Source organism: Caretta caretta, chromosome 2, assembly GCF_965140235.1.
Source record: "Caretta caretta isolate rCarCar2 chromosome 2, rCarCar1.hap1, whole genome shotgun sequence".
Classification (NCBI taxonomy): Eukaryota; Metazoa; Chordata; order Testudines; family Cheloniidae; genus Caretta; species Caretta caretta.
The window spans coordinates 228,838,112-228,860,446 of record NC_134207.1 but is presented as its reverse complement, the minus strand read 5'-3'; the positions used below and the strand labels follow the sequence as shown (position 1 = coordinate 228,860,446).

Below are 22,335 nucleotides of genomic sequence, written 5' to 3'. Positions count from 1 at the left end.
GCTCTGACACTTAGCTTCCTGGAACCCCAAGCTCCTGCCACTAGTCCTGTCTACCATCACCCAGTATCCTGACAGGCAACGAGGACTGCAAAGAACTGTGAGCCTGGAAGGGAGAGCTATAGGGATCCTGGAGCCCATTTAACTGAATGGATTAACTGAGCCTGGAAAAGAGGGCTAGAAAGTTTTGAGTTTTATGTTACTAAGTCTGACACCTGTGATGAGTAACGCACATATGTACATTCCATTACAGTATGTACAATGGTGATCTCTTTGAAGTGTTCCCTGCTATGCACCAGAAGGGTCTGCACAGCCCAACTGATGCACAACGTATTTAGGTGTGTTAGAAATCATACTCCATAGTCTGCATTAGTGTTCTTTGTAGACAAACTCTTAGGTACATGAAAGCATTTATGGTGTTTTTCTGGTGTTTATTGGATAAACACCAACTTATTTATTGTATTGGGGGTGTTTTATCACTATTTATTGATTTAAAAAAAACAACTACTAAAATCAGGAGCCCTATTTATAAGAAAAGAACCAAGCATTTGAAATTCAAAGGTATATGAAGACTGTAATTTTAAAAAATCCAAACGTCAACAAGTTTGGAAATACCATGTAAGCTTTGAATACTAACTTTAACTCTGGAACTAGATCTCATGGGGGCCTAGTGAAGGCCAAAGGACTGGAGTTCCTGTACCAGACAGTTTCTAAGCTGTGTGATGGCAAACCAAGTTAGCACATCTCCAACAGTGAAATACCAGTCATTTCTTCAAATCATATAACTCATAAACAGCTGCTCTGATCCACCTCCAACTTTGTAAAATACTTTTGCTCTGGCAAGAGATCAGTTGTTAAAATATTCAGTCAGAAAGGGATTTTTTGTAGATGTTGTGGGGGGGGGGGTGAGATCACAATCAAACATTCTTAAACCCTTAACTACAGAGACACAACAGTGTCTCTTCAATACCTGGAGCCCCTACAATTCTGCAGCAATTTAAGACCAACTTGTTTGGAAAGGCTAGCCCGTTTGTGTGACAGGGTTTAGTGACATCCCCTGTGGAATACTACTACTGCAGTAAAACGTAGAACGGTCTGCAGTTTCCCAGCTTCAGAATATGTTATTAGGAGCAGGATTACAGGGTCTCTGGCTTTTGGCAAATCAATGACTTTGAAATAATTTACTATTCATGAAATGTACTTAACCTTTTCACAACATTAAACAACAGGAAAAACCACAAAGTGTGGCCCAGAATGTTGACTATAACTTCATGCTGCCACTCCACAGTAAATATACCTGCACTAAAGCACAGGACAAGAAGCAGAAATTGAGTCTAAATATTTTTTAATTGAATTGCTTGTCTAGTACACTGAAAGGTATCAGATTGAGAATCTTAAAGATTGAAGTACTTCCCAAGTCATTACCATTTCTGATGGCTGTTCCATGGCCTCAATAAGTTTTATTCTACATATTAATGGCAGGTGTCTGCCAATAATGTTGGAGTTTTTAATGAGGTAATCTCAGCAAGAGAGGTCAAAGATTGAATGGAGATTGGAAACGAATAGGGATAAGGCACACTTAACATGGGAAAGCGCTTTATCGTTCCCTATCCAATTGCCCAGCAACAATGAATCTATCAAAGCCATTCGCTAGAGAAGAAGTGAATAAGGCCATAACACTCACCGAACTTGGCAAGGCTGCAGGCCCAGACAGCATCTTCCCAGAATTTCTGAAAAATTTACGTCAACATGGCCACGACTGGCTGATGCAGTTCTTTCTCAACATGCATGCCATTGGCCAAACACCCAAGGTATGGGCAAACAGGCAAACGTCATTGCCATCCTGAGACCAGGGAATGCAGCCACACTCTGAAAAACCACCAGCTGATGTCATTACTATGTGTAACATATAGGCTCTTGGAAAGGATGTTATACCAGACAGTTATACCTGTTTTTGAATACTATATCCCTAAAGAGGATTTAGGCCAGGACAAAGCACCTGTGATCAGGTAATAAGACAGAAAATATCATATTGCCTCAATATAAATCCACAGTATGCCCACATCTTGAATACTACATGCAGATCTGGCTGCCCCATCTCAAAAAATATATATTGGAATTGGAAAGGTACAGAAAAGGCAACAAAAATGATTAAGAGAATGGAACAGCTTCCATGCAAGGAGAGATGAATAAGACTGGGAATTTGGAAAAAAAGGCAGCTAAGGGGGGGATATGGTAGAGGTCTATAAAATCATGACTTGTGTAGAGAAAGTAAATAAGGAAATGTTATTTACTCTTTCTCATAACACAAGAACTAAGGAGCACCAAATCAAATTAATAGACAGCAGATTTAAAACAAACAAAAGGAAGTATTTCTTCACACAATGCACATAGAACTCTTTGTCAGAAGATGTTGTGAAAACCAAGACTAATACAGGGTTCAAAAAAGAACTAGATAAGTTCATGGAGGATGGGTCCATCAACGGCTATTAGCCAGGGTGAGCAGGGATGCAAAACCGTACTCTTAAGTGTCCCTAGCCTTTGTTTGCCAGAAGCTGGGAATGGGCAATAGGGGATGGATCACTTGATGATTACCTGTTCTGTTCATTCCCTCTGAAGCACCTGGTATTGGCCACTGTTGGAAGGCAGGATTCTGTGCTAGATGGACCATTGTTCTGACCCAGTATGGCTGTTCTTATGTTTTTATGTCCCACCTGAGCAGCCACCATGCAAAGAAGTGCTTGACTGTCACCTTCTATGATACCAAACTCAGTTATGAGTATTTCTCAGGGTGGTTCTGGATTGTAGCTTCACGTACCACCAACATCTGATGAAGACTGCTGCCAAGATAAAATGCTAGGAACAATACAGTCCACAAACTAGTGGGGGCTAGTTGGGGAGCAGATCCTCACACCTTGCAGACAGCCACCTTGGCCCTTGTTTTCTCAGCAGCTGAATACTGCATGCGGTACGGGCAGGTAGCATAAATATGAAACTTGTCAATGTGTGATTTAACTATGAGAATTGTACAGGGGTGCGGAAGTCAACTCCAACAGTCTAACTTCCTGTTCTCATGCATATCTTATCACCATCCCTCCAAAAGAGAAGCATTAACAATATGAGCATGTGATAATGAACCCAGACTTCTCCATCTGTGAAAATCTCCAGCCCTCCACCCCCATTCGACATCCCACCATAAGTCCAGGAATACTATGACAAACAAAGCTCTCAAAACCTCAAGACTGTCGCCAAAAGACAATGGGTGAAGAATTTGAGAAAATAGCAGGGTCAAGAATCAAGACCTGCTCATGGATCCTACAGACCAAGCACTTAGCTTCACCATGGCACATAAGATATGGATCACAGTGAACCACACCAGAACCACACACTTGCATTGTCTACTACACAAATGGAAAATGAAGGACAATCCAATATATGAATGTGGAGAAGACATCCAAACCATGGAACACCTAGTGAACAATTGCCCTCTAAAATACTTTTCTGGAAGGACAGCCTTGGTTCAGTCCATGTTACCAGAAGCCATATTGTTGATGACAAACTTGGATGTCAACCTTTAATGTTGCTTTTGAAGTTGCCACACAAAAGAAGGAGAAGATGTGGAAGTGTAGGGAAGTTTGCCTGTTTTATTGATATACAGAGATCTCAGTCACCATGGTTGCCAATGTTGTACCTTTTGTATGCACTAAAACACACTTTTCAAAAATAAGAGTAATGTGGGTTGTATGTAGGCAGCAAGTGAGGAGCAGTCGTCTGTCTCCTAGCATAATCCTGGGTGCCATAATAACGATAGAATGGAGCCTTAAGAGACACCATAGAGAATCTGATTTGGTTCATGATAATATAATCCTGACAAAACTAATAAACTTCACTTGGAAAATGAAAATGAAAATCAGGTTAATATTGTGCCAATAAAGATAAACTTACTGCTAGAAATCCAGCAACATACTGGCCACTCCAGTGGCCTCTGGAGATTCACCAGTGGTATATATGAGCACTATTGCTTCATTATTGTTAGTAGAGTCAACTCTCAGCCATAGAAAAAGACATATGACCACACAGATGCAACATCTGCAGCTCATTAGTATTTTACAGTAGGAGTGCTGTTTCAGTATTAAATAAAGGATTAAGCCCTGGCTGATAGAGGTCTAATAGATCATCAAAACTGCAGTGCATGTCTGCTCCATTAGATCAGAGGGAAACTATATCTCTGCTTCACTGGATCTCTATTACATTAACACTAATAAAAATTCACCATACACCAGCCATTAGATACAGTGGAACAAATCCTGAATTTCTTACTTTGCTTTTCTTACTTAACTCAGTGAAACATAAGCACGGGAACTCAGGGTGCTGGGGGTGCTGCAACACCCCAGGTTTTGTACGGGGTCCCGGCCACCAGCCCTGCACCCAGGTTCCTGGCACTGCTGGTTCCACGCCTGCAACTCTGCTCCTCGCCCTGTGCCCAGGGTCCTGGCTGCAGGACCCGTGTCTGGGGCTCTGCTTCTGCCCCCAAGCTGTGGTCCCAGTCTCGGCCCACTTACCGCTGTCCCTGTCCTCCCCTGTCCCGGAGCCATGGTTCAGTCCTGGCCCCAGCTCTGGGGAGAAGGGGCCCGGACAGGGTTAAGGAGCGGGTGCAAGGTAAAAAGTTTGGGGACCATTGGCTTTCAGCACCCCCACCGTAAAGAGTGTTCCAGCACCACTGAGGTGAAAGTTTTTTCTTCATTAAATTTAAATAATACTTTAAATGTCTGTGTGTTGCCACTGCCACTACTACCTCATCATCATCAGAATGTAGCCATAGTGACAAATTAAGTCCCTTCCAGGCCTTCAAGCATCTATTCAGCATCAGTTTACTTCAGGAGTGGTTTCTGTTCATTTTAGACACTACAAACAATGACAAGGATTATTGGTGTTAAAATGATTGAAAGACAAAGACCTGAACTTGCAGCATGCTTTTATGCTAACAGTATTGTCTTCCACATAGCACAAAATTAATAATTGAAGGAAAAGATTGAAACATTTCACCCTAAAAATAGTCCTCTAGATGGATTTCAACTCCCCAATCCACCATTATGTGCTGCAAGTGAAGAAGGAGAGGAAAAATTAACGGAAGACTTAAAGTATCGACACTGGCATTAAGCCAAGACGGTTGGTAAAATATGAGAAATGACCAAATTGTGACTAGAAGCATGAATGCAGGATGAAATGCATTCCTCTTGAATGCTATTGATTCCGGGGCTGAAAAGAAAACTGTAGATTATTGTGTTTGTTTTGGTGAAGATGCCACACAAGCAAGCAGAGAAAAGTAGGACAAAGAGGTCTCTTCCACTTGTTCAAACAAGAAAATAAAATGAAAAAGATGAGAACTGAGAAGTTCAAAGTTTGGTTGAAAATGGAGGATTGATGACCCAGTTTCTCAACAATACCTGATAGAATTCTCAAGAAGAATTTGTTTCTACATATGCACGTGTAGCCATGCAACCAACATTTTCAGGGAGCACAAGCAGGGTTCTGATCAAAACAGTCTGTGTATGACACAAGGCAATAAATGTAATTTGAGGAGTATTCAGACGGCCTTTACAGGCTGAACACTGCTGGCACAGTTTCAGTTCCAAATGAAAAACATTTCAAATACTCCTGCTTCTATATGTTGTTAATTGACTTGGTTTTAGATTAACGGTGTCCCCTTAATAATTATTAATACACAATTACACACTGCTTGTACAAATCTAAAAATCATAACTTTAAAGAGTGCTGTTTTTCCCATGATGAATCATGTCTTTAAAACTGTCACTTTTAATTACTGACTCTTTCATTTGTTTGGGTGGGGGGGAGGGGAATGGATGGACACTTTAATGACTGTCTCGATTAGGTCCACTACAAAAAATAACAGACATTTAAATCATCCTTTCAAAATGTTACTCACAAAACATTTGTGTTTTCCTAGTTCTCCACTGGCATCCGATTTTCTGTTCAGCATTTTGAAAATGCCGATTTCAGCATCAAGTTTGAACTGCAAGTAAAAAGGTTAGATTATTTTACCAAGTACACAATGGTTTATACTCTAAATATCTATCCATATTTCAAAACTAGTGCTAAGAAGATCCATTGTAACTCTACAATGGATGTAATTATTCCATGGCATTTCCTTTTGCAGCTGTTTTCTAGAGGATTCTAAAACTGGTACTGACCACTCTGTTGCCTTTTAGCTAAATCAGCTTCAAGAACATGTTGAGGGTTTTTCGTTTGTCAAAATTCATTTCTTCTGGTTGTGGTCAGTGGTTCCTTGGGTGCCAGCTTTATGGAATTTAAACTTGATATCCCCCTTCAGAATTACTTGAAACACATAATTAGGCACAGCAGAATTCAATTATATATATTATCCAATCAAATTGTGTGTGTGTGTGTGTATATATATATATATATATATATAATGTTGATTGGATCATATTGAAGTTTGTTTTTAAGCATTTCTTCCCATTTGTTTTTTATTTTTAAATTTTCACAGTTGTGGGAAATTATGGGAAGGTCAGACTGGAGGAGTGGTCAGACAATAATTATTTAATGACAGTAGATTCTGAAATTCAAAAAGTTAAAGCTTTATAACCATTAAAACACAATTGCATATTTTGGCATGTGATCTTGACAAAGTAAATGTTTTTAAATCAAACTCTAATAAGTTCTCAAGCAGCATTTTTATTGCCAAACTAAATTTTCATTACTATTGATGGAAATATTTCTTTCATTGCTTGTGTTTGTGCTGAGTGATAAAATCTGATCCTTCCAAGCCTAAATATAATCCAAGTTTTAGAAACACATCCTGATGCAGAAAAAAAAATAAAAAAGACCGGCTTCTCCCTTATGCCCGTCTTAGAAAATAGAAAGTCCACAATTGGAGGTGGTCTGATTTTTTAGCAATAAAATGCTGTAATTGAAAAAGGCCTTTTTCCAACAAAATTATTATTGAAAAACTTTACTTTTCTAAATTTTTCATTTTCCATGAAATTTGTTATTGATATTTTTATATTTTTTGTACTTGAAATTATAAAAATAATTGTTTAGTGAAAATTGGAAAATAAAAATCTTGATAACTAGAACTAGTTAGAAATGTTGACAGTTTTCCATCAAAGGCAAACCATTTTGCAGAAATATGTAAATCTTGATTAAATTTAAGGGGGAAAGTCAAAATTATTCGTTTCAGCTTTCTCACTTCATTTAGATAATGTCAAAACATTCTGATAAAGTAAAAACATCTAGCTTAGACTACCATTTTGATTTATTTAGGTTAGACTTACGTTCATTTTTTAAATATTATATGTGTTGTTTTTAATATTTTAACATAATATAACATTCAAAACAAAATGATTCAGTGCTCCCAAATAAAACAAAAGTCATCATTTTTGATTTGCAGGAAATTTTGAGATTTCAGATTTTTGTTCCAATTTGGAATGAGAATTTTTCAGAACTTTGGAATGTCCCATGTAACAGAAATTCCAGTCTCTGACCAGCTCTCTCAATAACCATTTTGATAAGAGTTAGGAGAAAAGTTACAATTTTTAAAAATTGGCAAAAAAGAAAACAGGGTCTAACTTGAACCACATGAAATTTTTGGGGGAGCGGGGAAGAGAAGTCAAAGTTTTTCTACTAGCTGTAGCCACAATGATGTGGCTGAACTGCTAATAATAAATGTCCCTTTGCTGCAGTGCTTCAGGCCACAACATGCCATCCCATCCTTCCCTGCCCCCCAGTATGGAAATAGAGTTGATTAGGAGCAGTGGCAGAAGCACATACAGTACAGTTTTTCAAAGGCTGGCAGATCTCCTACTGCAGTGTTTCCCAAACTTGGGACACCGCTTGTTCAGGGAAAGCTCCTGGCGGGCTGGGCCGGTTTGTTTACCTGCCGCGTCTGCAGGTTCGGCCGATCGCGGCTCCCACTGGCCATGGTTCGCCGCTGCAGGCCAATGGGGGCTGCGGGAAGCGGCGCCCGGAGAAGCAGCGCGGGCCAAGGGACATACCGGCCGCCGCTTCCTGCAGCCCCCATTGGCCTGCAGAGGCGAACCGCAGCCAGTGGGAGCCGCGATCAGCCAAACCTGCGGATGCTGCAGGTAAACAAACCAGCCCAGCCCACCGGGGCTTTCCCTGAACAAGCAGCATCCAAAGTTTGGGAAACACTGTCCTACTGCATCTGTGCTCATCAAATCACCAGCCAGAGTTCTCCCTGAGGTGTCTCCTTGCTCTGCCCTCATTGATTTAATTGCCAGTCTCTGGCCTTTAATGAGTGTCTTGATCATGTTCACTACAATAAATAACACAGATATTGTTTAAATCATCATTTCAAAATGTTCCTCACAGCAGGAAGGACTCAGAGATAAACAGCTAAACAGGGAAAAGGCAGAAAGGCACATGCAGGGCTTGATTTTTTCCAGAGAACATAGAGAGGTGTCTCATGCTCCAGCCCTCCCTCAGTCATCCTGCCTGGGCACAGGGGCAATTTTAACTTGAGGGTGATGCTTCCTGGTTGCCCGACTGGTGGAGAATGCCCAGGAAATGTGCTAGATCAGTGCATCACCTGACAGCCTTGGTCATAGTCCTATTCATTCAACACCTCATAGAATTAGTTGCACCAGTTGGCTGTAAGCTGCCTAGCAGAGGAGGCATCATGGGCATATGCCCCATGATAACTTCACCCCTTCCACCCATCAGACTTGGCTTCACTAGGGCACTGACCTTTGCATTATCCTGGCCGAGACCAGTGTAGAACCCAGAGGTGAATCACACTGACTACTCAGGGAAGGGGAACGAAGGAAAAAGAAAGGTGCATGCCATGTGCATACAGTGAAAGGTGCTTGGGAATTTGTAGAACCATTTGGTATGTGAGCCAAATGGAAATTTAGTTTCAGTATATGTGTCAGTCAGGTGAAAGGTGATGACTATATTTAAATTTAAAAATACGATGCCTACCCATGGCTCATGGAACCCTAACATCAGTGAAAAACATGGGTTCTCATATGAGGTGGAGGGTTCTGACCATCCTCCCTCTTCATATGGCTAGATTAGATAGAGGTTCTGATGCTTAAAACCTGAAAACCTCTATTCCAAACAAATCCAAATTCTTAGGGAATCTAGACAATTTATATTCCTTTAACGGGTGTGATGCATTCAGTTACAGGAGGAGAAACTGTTTAGAAATATTAGGTAGAAAAGTTCTGTTTCCAAACATTGAGATTAAAATGCTGCACAGCTCCCCGCACTCTGTCTAAAAAAAAATCATTATTTTATCCTCTTGCTGTAGTGTAAGTGCACCTTGCTGTACTTAGAGACTACTTTGTGTGTTCCTTCCACAGCAGCAGTCAAGCTTATGCGCATTCTAAATGTTAAGTAGTATTTCTACTTCCTTAATGAAAGGATAAAACAATCATAAAAAAAACAAGGAAACAGGAAACCATAGTGAAGCAAAAGTAAATGACCTAACAGGAAAAGAAGACTAAGCATAAAACTTGTTTGGCTTGGATACGTGTTTCAGCATGAGTAGTTTTTCCATAGGAAACCAATCATTAATTTGCTCCAAAATAATATGCAAAAAATAAATATTTCTATATACCAAACGGGTAACGGTAGCTCATGGAAAACAACAAGGGAAGCTTTGCTTATGGGAAGAGGCCAGGGAACTAGTATTGTCTGTCAAATGTAGTTCCTTTTTTAATATGAATTCTGTTAGGTACAGATAGTTTCCTTAGATATCTGTACAGAGAGGTGTGCAATGCATATCAGTATATAGACTTCTTTATTTAAAATACTAGCATAATGAGAAAATATCATGAACCTCAAAGAAAACATATCAGTGACCCAAATATTGGACCATAATCTGATGCTGTGTAGTCGGAGCATGTGAACTGTATGGAAATTACTGCTCTTGTGGGAATTGGAGTGCATTTTATCATAACAAATTAATGTTATAATCACCTTTGTATTGACAAGGAAATTAAAATTTTAACTTTAACTACAGTCCCCAAGCTGCTTTCCATGGCTGCAAGGAAATGACAGGACTAAATCAAAAACTAAACTGATATTTTGAAATGCACCAGTTTACAAACAAATTAAAGTTGCCTCTAATTTAGCAATTTGGACCCAGAAGCTCTGGATCAAAACAGAATTGCCCTATTACTTCTCAGTAGTTAGGCAATTAGAATTCTGTCCTGTTCAAAATGTTTCCATTTAACTGATGCTACGCAGATGTGATAACAGTAAACTATGACCGCAATAGAGGCTCAAACTCCGGTGGAAAGGGGCCCTCTAGGCTTGCTTGGAAATGCTCAAAACCTCACTAACATTAGTCTCACGATGAAAATGAGTTTAAAAATCTCTAAATATTTATATTGCATATGTATATGGTCTTGATCCCACAAATCCTTCCTCACATGGATAGTCCCCAATCTTATGATCAGTCATATTAAAGTGAAAACGACTACATGCACTAGGGAGGGTTTGTAGGATGATAAGGCCTAAATATTTGTTTATAGAAAAGTGAGAGAATCGGGCCTTCAATCTGGGATTTCATTTTTATTGCTGGGTGAGATCTGGGATAGAAAGACTGAGGAAAAATGTAGTTCATTTCAATGATAGTTTTTCCCTGAGGGATTTCATTTAATCTTATCATTCTTCATACTCACAAATTTGGAGAGCCTTAAAAGCCAAACAGTATCAGAGGACAGCTTGTTAGTTAGCCTTGCCATGTTTTCATGCACAAAACTATTCTTGATTTTACTGGGATTTCCCTACACAGACAGATGCAAAATCAGACCAGACAGTTTACATATAACCCAGCCAAACAAATTCTCTAAGTAATTGTTCTTTTGTGTCATAACCAGATCACAAGATTTTCTAAAAGAAGCCTGATTTCATTGTATTACTAAAACATGGGATGAGATCAATTGTTACAGTAGAACCCCTATTTTATTAACTAATTGGGGACTGAGGAGTTCATATGATCAAAAATTTCATAAAATTGAACATCTACTTACAGTAGGTGTGATGCATACAATAATTTATTAATCATTTGGTGACAGGGTACATAACAAATGGTAATAAAAGAATACAGCATGCCTGATTTTTCTTTGAAATAATTCCATCTTTTCTTTACCGCCAAATCTCTCCGTATGTTCAAACCTGCACATCAGCTTGAATGTGGGCGAAAGGATTGAAGTCACGTTCGGCTGCAGGAAGATGAGATGACTTGGGCGGCAGAAAAATGATTCATATAAGTGTTCATTCATAAGACAGTTCATAAAATTGAGGTCCTGCTGTATATAGTAGGAGATGAAATAAGAATTGCCTATAATGCTCAACAGAAACAAATTAATTTTTTGTTGAGTCATAGCAGGTTCTTTGAAATACACCCCATATATATATATATATAGAGAGAGAGAGAGTACATATACTATCCATTAATATATTTATATCCATGTGTTTGCATGCTTGCATATAATGATTAGTAATTTTTCTAGGTTCTAAAGTCAGTGATATAACATTTCCAATACTAGTCTGTTCTCATTAGTTAATGGTGGACACTGGCATGAAACTGAATTCTGAAGTGTCGGAGTTAGTATTAAATGATTGTTTTTCTAATTTTGTACTTGAAACCTAACTAACCTGTGTGCAAATCTATTCTAGTTCTAATAAAGTTAATCCCACCAGCAATGTGGTTAACCTTCAAATCAACATCAGTGCTGTGGCTCAAGTACAGATCATAGGGTAAGCAGTTCAGTATTTCAATTCATACTTGCAACCAATGTACATTTTTTCAATGAATCTTTATATGACTGTATATTATTTATGGCCCAATCCTGCAAGGTCTTTTAAGTGCAGAACTCTCCCTGATTTCAGGGGAATACCGCACACACAAGCATTGCAGGATGGGGGCTTTAGGTCCTGTCGTGTGGAGGAAATGGGCTCTGTGCCCACACCGAGCCCTATTGTCTTCATATATTCAATTGTGTACGCACATAAAAACTGCAGGTTCAGTTCTGGAGTCTGGAATTATCATAATAAATGACAACAAGAAATTTGGAAGGGTTATTAAACCTTTTGTTTCAGGATATAAATAAACTATCAGGATGAATCTATCGTGTGTGTGTGGGTGGGGGAGGAGATTAACACACATCTGCCTACTGTAGGGTTCTTACATTTTCCTCTGAACCAGCTGTGGGATAGTGGGCTAGATGGGGCCTTTGGTGTGATCCAGACTGGTAATTACTACATTTTTATATCCTCAAATATTTGGAAACTGAAAAAGGCAAGAAGCAAGAGGCCCTGTTCAAAACAGTTAATCTAGAGAGCTTTCCACTTTGGTCCTGAACAGTGTTAATGATTTAGCATGCACAAGGTTAATTATCGCTTGGACAGTTGTATGCTGTTGCTGATATCTAAACTAGACCCAATACATAAAATGCAGGTACTCTATTACTGTTTATGTGTCTAGCACCCTAAAGCATCCCAAGTACCTCACAGATCATAGAGAAGACATGGTCCCTGCTCCAAAGAACAACAATTTAAGATGACCTATCTCAGAGTTTTCTGTAGCCCTTTACCCTAGTATCTCTCTGACCAATATATGCTGGTCTTAAAATTACATAAATCACATTATCAGTATGTATTATTGATACCACATATATTAATATGCATTAAGCACACAATATCAATATAACATATAATTTCTAATACTTATATTGCCTGAATTGGCCTTTGTCTTGTATAATTCTGAGAGAGACAAGGCAAGTGAGTAATATCTTTTATCGGACCAACTTGTGTTGGTGGAAGGCACTGCAAACTATGGTTTTATAATCCTGTTCACTGAGGCTAAGTATCCCATAAGACTTTGCTAAACTGAAGTAATCTTTGGCATTAGAAAATAACAAACTTGTCTAAGGCAAAATTTGTTAACCTTTTACCCTGGAACAAGCTAGGGAGGTACTTTCACACACATGCTAGTATCCAAAACAAAGATAAGGAAAGGTACAGAACAACAATTTATGGAATAGATTTGAACTGATGGGTTGGATTTTAGTAACACGTAAAAAGTCTTATAACTTATAAAATCATCCCATAAATACTCCTAGCTGAAATGTGTATCTTTGGAAGCAAACATTCTGTGTAAGGTGAATTTAACAACACTGCATGAGACTGCTTCCCAGAAACTGGTATCATATTGAACTTTTCTTCCTGTACTACTATTGAATTTTAGCAATAAACCTGACTGACATTGGTTATTTGGTCTCCTGAATGTATTTCATACCTAACCAAAGTGTGGTTAAGCAATTGGCTATGTAATTTATCAACAATCTAAGTGCTTCCCAGCTAACAGCAAAAAGAAGACTAAAGGAAAGGGGGTTATTCAAAGTAACATGAGGGGCAAACCAAAGCACATGTGGTCTTCTGTTAAGGGTTACTTTTTTGTAAAACAGTGTTTGTTTTAAGAATGTTCAAGATTAAAGTGAGTTTGCATCATTTTCAGGGATAGTCAGATAGTCATTTTCTGGGATAGATAGAGAGGAAGGGAGTTAGAGAGAAAGAGGTGATATTTTTGGCAAGGTGATGTTATGGGAGAGGATTTATAGAGACTGAAACAAAGGATGATTGGGAAGACTACATAGAGGGAAGAGAAAGTGAAGATTGAGGATGAGGATTGAGGATGCAGTAAGGAGAAGAAAGCAAGGTGCACTCTCTGTGTGTGTGTGTGTGAGGGGGGGCGGGTGGGAGTTGTCAAGAGTAGGTGATGACGTCAACGAACAGTAAGAGGTTAGAGAGAATGAGTGAACCAATTCAGGTGAAATGTTCAGTAATCATAGCCCTAAAATCATGGGGCTGCAGATTCTGCAGACATTCTTCCCACCCCTGCTGCAGCTGGTGATGGTGAGTGCTTGTGCTCAGAGAGGAATCTGTGCCTCCAGAAATATGCTGAACCTGGTGGAGAAGGGCCATGTGGGTGCAGCATAGCCTTTGGGGCCTGATGCCCTGGAGGTGCTGGTGCTGGTTCAGTGGCAGCCAAGGAAACAAGTGGGACTGAGCATGTGCTGAAGTGCTTAGCTGAACCAGGGATAAAATAAAGATATAAACTGGCAACAGAGCTGGTTGAAAATGTTGCTATTTTGAGGGCAGGGATCTTCCCTATTAAAGTGCCTCCTGTTTTTCAGTGATGACTCTAACATGCTGGGTGCATCCACAGATTACTCTTCTGTGGGCTCTTACTTGTCTCTACTGTAATGCTTTTTCTACACTGCAATATGCATGTCTTTTGATGAAAATCTATGTAAACAGATAAACAGCTGGGCCTGGGCATTTGGAAAACCAACATCAAATATTAGAGAATGTACCCCAAAATAGGCCTTAGGGACAGGTGACCTGGGTTGCTGCCCCGGGTGCTGAAAAGTAGGGTGTGTAACAGACATGAGAATTGTTTCATATAAGGACTTGTAGTCAGCACACTCTCTACTTTATGGGCTTGTCCCTTTGCTTTTGGTATTTGCCATAATGTGGTAGATGTGTGAAGAAACATCGCAAGGTCTTTGCCAGAGAGATTTTGCTAATTAAGGAACTGAACCTCAGGGAAGCTAACCACCCCAACTCTCAGGAAACAGGGGGAGTGGAGAGAGAAATAATTGAATATTTTATTAAGGAAGTTTGACAAAATGCATCATATTATTTGCTGAATATATATGTGAGTTATTCTGCCACATCTGAGGTAGGGAAAATATCTTCATCAAATAATTTATTAAAACAAATGAAGAATTGTCATGCTTCCTGTTGGAGTTTAGTAATGCTGTTTGTCATTTTTTTTCTTTAAGATATCCATGTTTCAGTGACTATTCATGTGATTTCCACTTGCTTCTAGCCAAGCCTCTGGCAGAGAACACCATAGGAAGGGAGTCAGTTAGTATGGGAAGACTGGCTGCAGGCAGAAGTTTCTTAACAAGGATTAGATTACTGCACATCCACTGTAAATGTTTCTCAGGGTATGTCTGCACTTTGAGCCAGTGGTGTGAAGTCCAGTACGAGGAGATTCCCATGCTAGCTCTGCTCAAGCTCATGTGCCAAAAATAAGAGTGTAGCTGCAGCAACAGAAGGGGCTAGCTCCCCGAAAATATACCTAGTGTTGTTGAAAGTGCACCTCCACCTCGAAGTGTAGACTTACCCTCATTGAATCATAGAATCATAGAATCATAGAATATAAGGGTTGGAAGGGACCCCAGAAGGTCATCTAGTCCAACCCCCTGCTCAAAGCAGGACCAATTCCCAGTTAAATCATCCCAGCCAGGGCTTTGTCAAGCCTGACCTTAAAAACCTCTAAGGAAGGAGATTCTACCACCTCCCTAGGTAACGCATTCCAGTGTTTCACCACCCTCATAGTGAAAAAGTTTTTCCTAATATCCAATCTAAACCTCCCCCACTGTAACTTGAGACCATTACTCCTCGTTCTGTCATCTGATACCATTGAGAACAGTCTAGAGCCATCCTCTTTGGAACCCCCTTTCAGGTAGTTGAAAACAGCTATCAAATCCCCCCTCATTCTTCTCTTCTGCAGGCTAAACAATCCCAGCTCCCTCAGCCTCTCCTCATAACTCATATGTTCCAGACCCCTAATCATTTTTGTTGCCCTTCGCTGGACTCTCTCCAATTTATCCACATCCTTCTTGAAGTGTGGGGCCCAAAACTGGACACAGTACTCCAGATGGAGTACTCCTCACCTCATTGGTTAAAGTTACATATGTGGAAACCACACCCACACGCAGCCTTGGCTACACATATCTGTAAAATTTGAAGGGCATTATTTGGAAGACAACTGCCTGGATTTATCATGCGGTGTTATGCTGAAAGTTTCCATTCTAGTGGTTTTAGTTTTTGAAACATGGTCTAGTGAACATACCAATTACTATATTTAATAAGAATAATTTGTGGTTTTGAGACTCATTAGATAGCTAAACAACTGGCAGCTATTTGTGTGTATACGTTTTTACATATCTTCCATTGAAATCAGGGGCAAATGTAAAATCTGATACACAAGAGTCATCGTGTGTGTTTGAGGTATCCTTTCAGTGCTGTGGGTTCTGCAGTCATTGCAAAGATTACCCGCTAAGCTATGAATGTTATTTCACCAGGGATAGATATGATATCCTTTAACTGGTTTTGGAATAGAATGTGTAAAGGAACAGAACAAAAAGGAATTTAATGATACAAAATGTAAGAGGTGTTTGTAGCATTTCATGGCATTTGGAATACTTGGTGGTGAAGTGATAGGCATTTCATACAATGGTACTTCTGTTGTAGCATGTCATTAGTAACTTGTGGCAAACCACAACCTAGGTGGCATATCACCAAAAATAAAAGCCAGCACATTACATGCCTTTCCTTTCACTTGAAAGCATATCACATTCTCATCAATCAGTTATTTATGGTCCTATGAGACCTTGCCTATTCATAGTGCTTTGAATAAATGCAATGGTTAAATAATCCTGTGAAATTCCATTAGTTTACAAAATAAGAAACAACCAAACTTACTTTGAACTACAGCTCTGAATAGCAACCAGTGTATATCTTAACAGCTGGATTTTTTTTCTTTTTGGAGGAAGAGTACCACCGCAACTAACAAAAAATGCTTTATAAACTCCTGGCAGAAACTCATTATGCAAAATTGCACTTTTCCCCCCCAAGACAAGTACTCAGATTATCATTTTTATTCAGACTTCTCTTTGTATGTATAAAATGGTACCTTTACTAACAGGCTAGGGCTGTGAAAAGGCAAATTGGTTCTTTTTGAGAAAGAAAAATGCATTTTGAAAGTATAAGGAAAATTGAAATATTACTATACCTGGTTTGATTTGAAATGTACCCTTCCTTTACTGGTTTATTATGCAGGCAATAAGTGTATGTGTAGCACAGCTTGCCTGGTATAGCTTCAGACCCTGCTGCTGTCCCAGTTTGCCTTTGCTAATAGTCTCTCTTCTGGGTTTAAAGCCCTTTATCAGCCCAGAGCTAGAGCTGCTCATCCTGTGCAGGTCTCCCTCCCAGGCCTTCTGCCTGGAAGCTCTGGAGAGTTCTCACCTGCCCTCTTCCCAGCAGCTCCCTCCCCAAACCTTCTTAGCTGGCTTCTGCTCCCTGAAGCCTGGCTCTCTGCCTGGGAACTAAGGAGAGACTCTCTGAATTCAGCCTTGTTGAACTCCAGGTTGCTTTTACATTCCCCAGAAGGCGTGGTCCAGTTCCAAACTACTCCCTGTCATGTGGACCCTGGTGTCATTCATTTCACCTGAGGAGGTGGGCTAAGCCTGCCACAAGTGAGGCTGAACCGAACCCCTTTCAGGGCCAGCTTACCCGGTGATGGTTGGTACACAATTGTGTGTGACTTCTATAGCTTTAATAAAAAGTAAAATACGTGATTTCTTTCATTGTCATAAGAAAGTGTTACAGAAATAAAGTGACAGCAGTATAGAGTAAATTTGGTGACTTTCGTTTAAATATTCAGTCTCATACCAATTTTTCTTTTAAAATTCAGTATTTTGTAGTAGACAGGACTGTATAAATCAACATTTTAAATTAAATATGGTGATATGAAAAGCTTTTTTCCATAAAATATGAAATATTACCTAAGAGAAACATCCAAAGAATGGTGAAATGAGAGTGACCAAATTATCCTGATGATTGAGGTCATAGGTCAAATCCAAATTCTTATTGTACATTTTGGGCAAATTGCCTTTCAAAAGACTTTACCTATTTTATTTTATTAGTGTTTCTGTGGGTCTGATTCCCCCATCTTCTACTCCTAACAGTTTAGTAGGAGTCCTTAGACAATACGTTATTCAAACATTCAGATTTCTAAATTAAATACAAAATAAAATTAATCGAAATGTAGAGATAAATACCCTTCAAATTAACCTGATTTACTTCATTTATTATAAAAATAGCAGCCATCCCAAGCATCCATTGTAAAGTTTATTTTAATAGATTTTACACGCCCCATATTTTTATTTTAAAATAATTGTAACTGAATGTCCAAATTTATATTTTTTAAATTGTTTCTGTTGATGAGAAGAAAACTGCATGAGGAATTGAATAGGAAACACAGGTTTTTAAAGCCTTCTCTTTTTTATTTATAGCACAGCCAGTGTTTTGCAATATTTTAGTGGTTCCTTAAAGTGACATGTGTCAGGGCTTTGTTTCCTAATCTCCGAAGAAGCATTAAAACAGAGACTACTACTGGAAGAAAAGCAATTTGTGAAATTTAACAGATTAGAGCCAAGCACCTAATTTAAAATTCTCTTACTTTTTAAAAATATATATTAATTTTGTGTGTCTTATTTGGCTTTAGTTTATGAATGTGGCTTCTGGTATCCTTGCTTTTGTGAGTTGATGGCCTTTTTACAGCCCGAGGGAATATCCAGAATTACCAATATAGTACAGGCTTGCCTTAACATTGTGAAGTCACAGTGTTAGCTGTTCTTTCCCTGTGTTTCCAAACTACTCCAGATGCTCTCCACTTCTTCTTATCCAATATTCCTTTATTTTCTGCTATATTCTGCAGCAAAATTTCTGTCAGATATTTCAGTGATTGTGCATGACATTAGAACTGGAAACAGAAACCTTTTTTTCTTCCAAAGACATTTTAAAATGTCAGCAGTTGCAACAAAAATATTGGTTCTTCTAGGAACAACCTGCTCCTATGGTTCTGCATTCTGTGTTGAGATTCAAGAGAAAGCTATTTTTAAGATCAGTGGTTAGAAAGCCATGATTGTTATGTTATATATTTAATCAAACATTAACCTAGATGAATAATTCATTTGTGATTTAAATTTTTTACAATATGCTGTTGGCCCAAACATGAATTTCCAGCTCTGAGAGAGAACACATTTAAACATGACACCCCTCCTCAAAGCTGCATAATCTTAAAATTAGTACCAAGTGGGTTTTACAGCAAAACTGCAATCAATGTTAATTGCTGCAATGAAGGGGTAATATTTAATTTGATTATTTAGTATTTTAACACAAACCTACTTCTGTTTCAGGCAGTATTGTCGGATGTCCGTTGCAGGATGTACTGACCAGAACTCACATAATGAGCTAGAAGAGAATCTTGGGCTGTGACAGTTTAAGATCTCATAGGCTAAACTGGGTTAAAGTTAGTGACTGGATGGGAGGCCTCCAAGGAACTTGCAGGTGCTGCAGGAAATAGTATTTGTGATTTAGATAGGAATTTTAAAAGAATTAACACTACTCAGCCTTTTCTGAGATGGTAGGAAGGAGAATTAAATAGGAGGCTAGAAGAAAGTTGTGAAGTTCTAATTTACTTTGGGATGGAGATGCAAAGAAGGTAGAAAAGCATCTGATCCAGGTGCTTAGTTTCATTATGTACTATGTCCTTTTCTCTTAACCCTTGTTTACTGATTGTATGATGCTCTAACATTTTGGATAATTGCGATGAATGTTACTGTTTTTGAACCAAAAAGAGGAAGATGATCCAGTGTTTAGGGCACTAGCCAGAGCTGAGGCACACTGGATACAATTCTTTGCTGCCCAACAGACTTTCTGTGACCCTAGGCAAGTTGCATATCTTAAAATGGGAATAATAGTACTTCCTTACCTCACAAGGGTGTTGCAAGGATAAATACATTGAAGATTGTGAGGCACTCTGATACTACAAGAAGGGAAGCCAAATAAGTACCTAAGACAGATAAAATTGGCTTTAAAAAGGAAGTAGAATGTAAAATTCTAGACTCTGGAAACTCTGGATGAGGATGAGAAGAAAAGCCTGAAGTTTTTGTGTAGAGCACTAACCTGAGTTTATAGCATTGAGTGATGCCTTCAGAGAGCAGAGTGAGGAGTATGCTATAAATACCTAGACAGATAGCACTCTTTCCTCCAAGTCAAAAGAGAATCAGTCCTCTAATGGTTGGGGGCAACATGTGGCTGGAGGGTGCCATCCTTCAGATGAGATGTAAGGCTGAGATACTGACCATTAGTGCTCATTAAAGAGTCTATTGCACTTTTTGGAAGTGTTGTCCAATTCACCTAGCATAATTCTAGTGACCATTCAGCCCATCTAAAATGTATTTGTAGTTTCAGCTGGATAAAGTAGTCTTACCTTTGTTAAAGGTAGTATATCTGATGATAACATAGCAGATGAATCTGCAAGTGACATATTAAACCTTTTTATATATTGCAGTGTGTCTCATCCTCCACAAATTGTTTTGCCACTTCACAACTGGGAGCCTAAAGATGAGCCCACCAAAGAAGAGGATGTCGGCCCTTTAGTAGAACACATATATGAGGTATAATTTGAAGGCATTTAGCTTCTTATAGGTCTGATTCTGCTCCATTGAGTTCATTTGGAGTTTGGTCATTGTCATCATCTGGAGCTGGATACAAGTCTTAATGCAAATATTGACAGGTTTCAGAGTAACAGCCGTGTTAGTCTGTATTCGCAAAAAGAAAAGGAGTACTTGTGGCACCTTAGAGACTAACCAATTTATTTGAGCATGAGCTTTCGTGAGCTACAGCTCACTTCATCGGATGCATACCGTGGAAACTGCAGCAGACTTTATATATACACAGAGAATATGAAACAATACCTCCTCCCACCTCACTTTCCTGCTGGTAATAGCTTATCTAAAGTGATCATCAGGAGGGCCATTTCCAGCACAAATCCAGGTTTTCTCACCCTCCACCCCCCCACACAAATTCACTCTCCTGCAGCAGGAGAGTGAATTTGTGTGGGGGGGTGGAGGGTGAGAAAACCTGGATTTGTGCTGGAAATGGCCCACCTGATGATCACTTTAGATAAGCTATTACCAGCAGGAAAGTGAGGTGGGAGGAGGTATTGTTTCATATTCTCTGTGTATATATAAAGTCTGCTGCAGTTTCCACGGTATGCATCCGATGAAGTGAGCTGTAGCTCACGAAAGCTCATGCTCAAATAAATTGGTTAGTCTCTAAGGTGCCACAAGTACTCCTTTTCTTAATGCAAATATTGTTACTCTAGACGTTCGTCCAAATTCAGTCCTGGAGTAACCAGGCACAACTCCTGTGGTTTAGTGAGAGAGGCACCAGTTTATGCCAGGGCAGGATTTAGTCCCTGGTCATTAAGGAATTCTAAAAACATTTGATGTTTACTAAATACTAACCAGGAAGCTGTGGACCAGATCCAAAGCACATTAAAGTGAAAGCTGAGTTTTTCCATTGACTTCAATGGGTTTTTGAGCAGGCCCTATGAGAACTATGAAACTGATAAAATATGTTGCCTTTAAAATGTAAGTAACTCCAAAAATCACAGCAACTTAAATGCAACAACATGTTCTCTGCTCTCCAAGTGAAAGATGTGTAGCTTCCAAAAGAACAACAAAAAACTTCACAAGTATACACAAGGAGGCTTTGTGTATTAATATTTTGAAGTGTACGTCTTTCCATCATGTGTTTTTTCTTCTGGAGATATGCTGATTAAAAAGAAAAGGGGTTCATGTTCAAAACAAGTACTTTTAATGAACTAGGCTGAATACAGACCGTGTTTTGAATTTGATAGATGACCTTCTGCAAGGGGATGAAACAAAAAGTGCTTCACTTACGGTTACAATTCACAAGCCAGTAGTCAGGAAAGGATAGGCAATTTGAAACAGAGAAGGAACCACTAAACTTAAACAAAATTATATGGTTAAAATTTGCAAGCCAAATACTGAAGTTAAATTAATCAGAGATATCAACCTATGAACAAAATAAAGTGTTTTGTTATAATTTTACAGCTTAACGTGTTTCTACAATTTGTAATAAGGATCTTCATGTTACCCCACTTGGGCTCTGATGCAGCAGTGCACTGAAACATGTACGTAACTTTCAGCACATTTGTAGTCCCATTTAATAAGGAATCCCCTATGGTTTAGTCACAAATAAAAAACTTCACTGAAAAAGAAGTAAGGTTGAAAATGTGTGTCACTGGGTTCCAGTTAAAGCCCAGAAACCAACAGTGCACCTTCTTCACAAAAAAAACTTTTAAAACGTCTCAGAATGAACAGCAAAGCATCCAGCCTATTCCACTCTTACACCAGACCCAATTTACGCCAGCTACCCAAACTTAAAATTGCCCTCACACATTTGTGAAAGTATGTGCTCATGTGAAAAAAAAAATTAGAAGGTTCTCAGTGCATCATTTCTTTTCTGATTTCTTTTTTTACCAAACTTCCCAGAAAAACTCTTTTCTGGGATGTGCTGTGACCTCTTAGATTTCAGGAAGATTTTGGGGAAAGCTGGCTTGAAGAGGTTTGAAAACTGGGTTTTTAATAATGA

General features: G+C 39.1%; 1 protein-coding gene across 1 annotated transcript in view; it reads left to right on the top strand.

The window, feature by feature from the left end:
- Positions 1-22,335, top strand: part of ITGA8 (integrin subunit alpha 8) — a 174,045-nt gene that overhangs the window by 99,078 nt on the left and 52,632 nt on the right. The window contains exons 22-24 of the mRNA XM_048838037.2: positions 5,966-6,045; positions 11,689-11,769; positions 20,225-20,330. Of these exons, the coding sequence (XP_048693994.2) occupies positions 5,966-6,045; positions 11,689-11,769; positions 20,225-20,330 (267 nt within the window). The remainder of the gene's footprint in view (positions 1-5,965; positions 6,046-11,688; positions 11,770-20,224; positions 20,331-22,335) is intronic.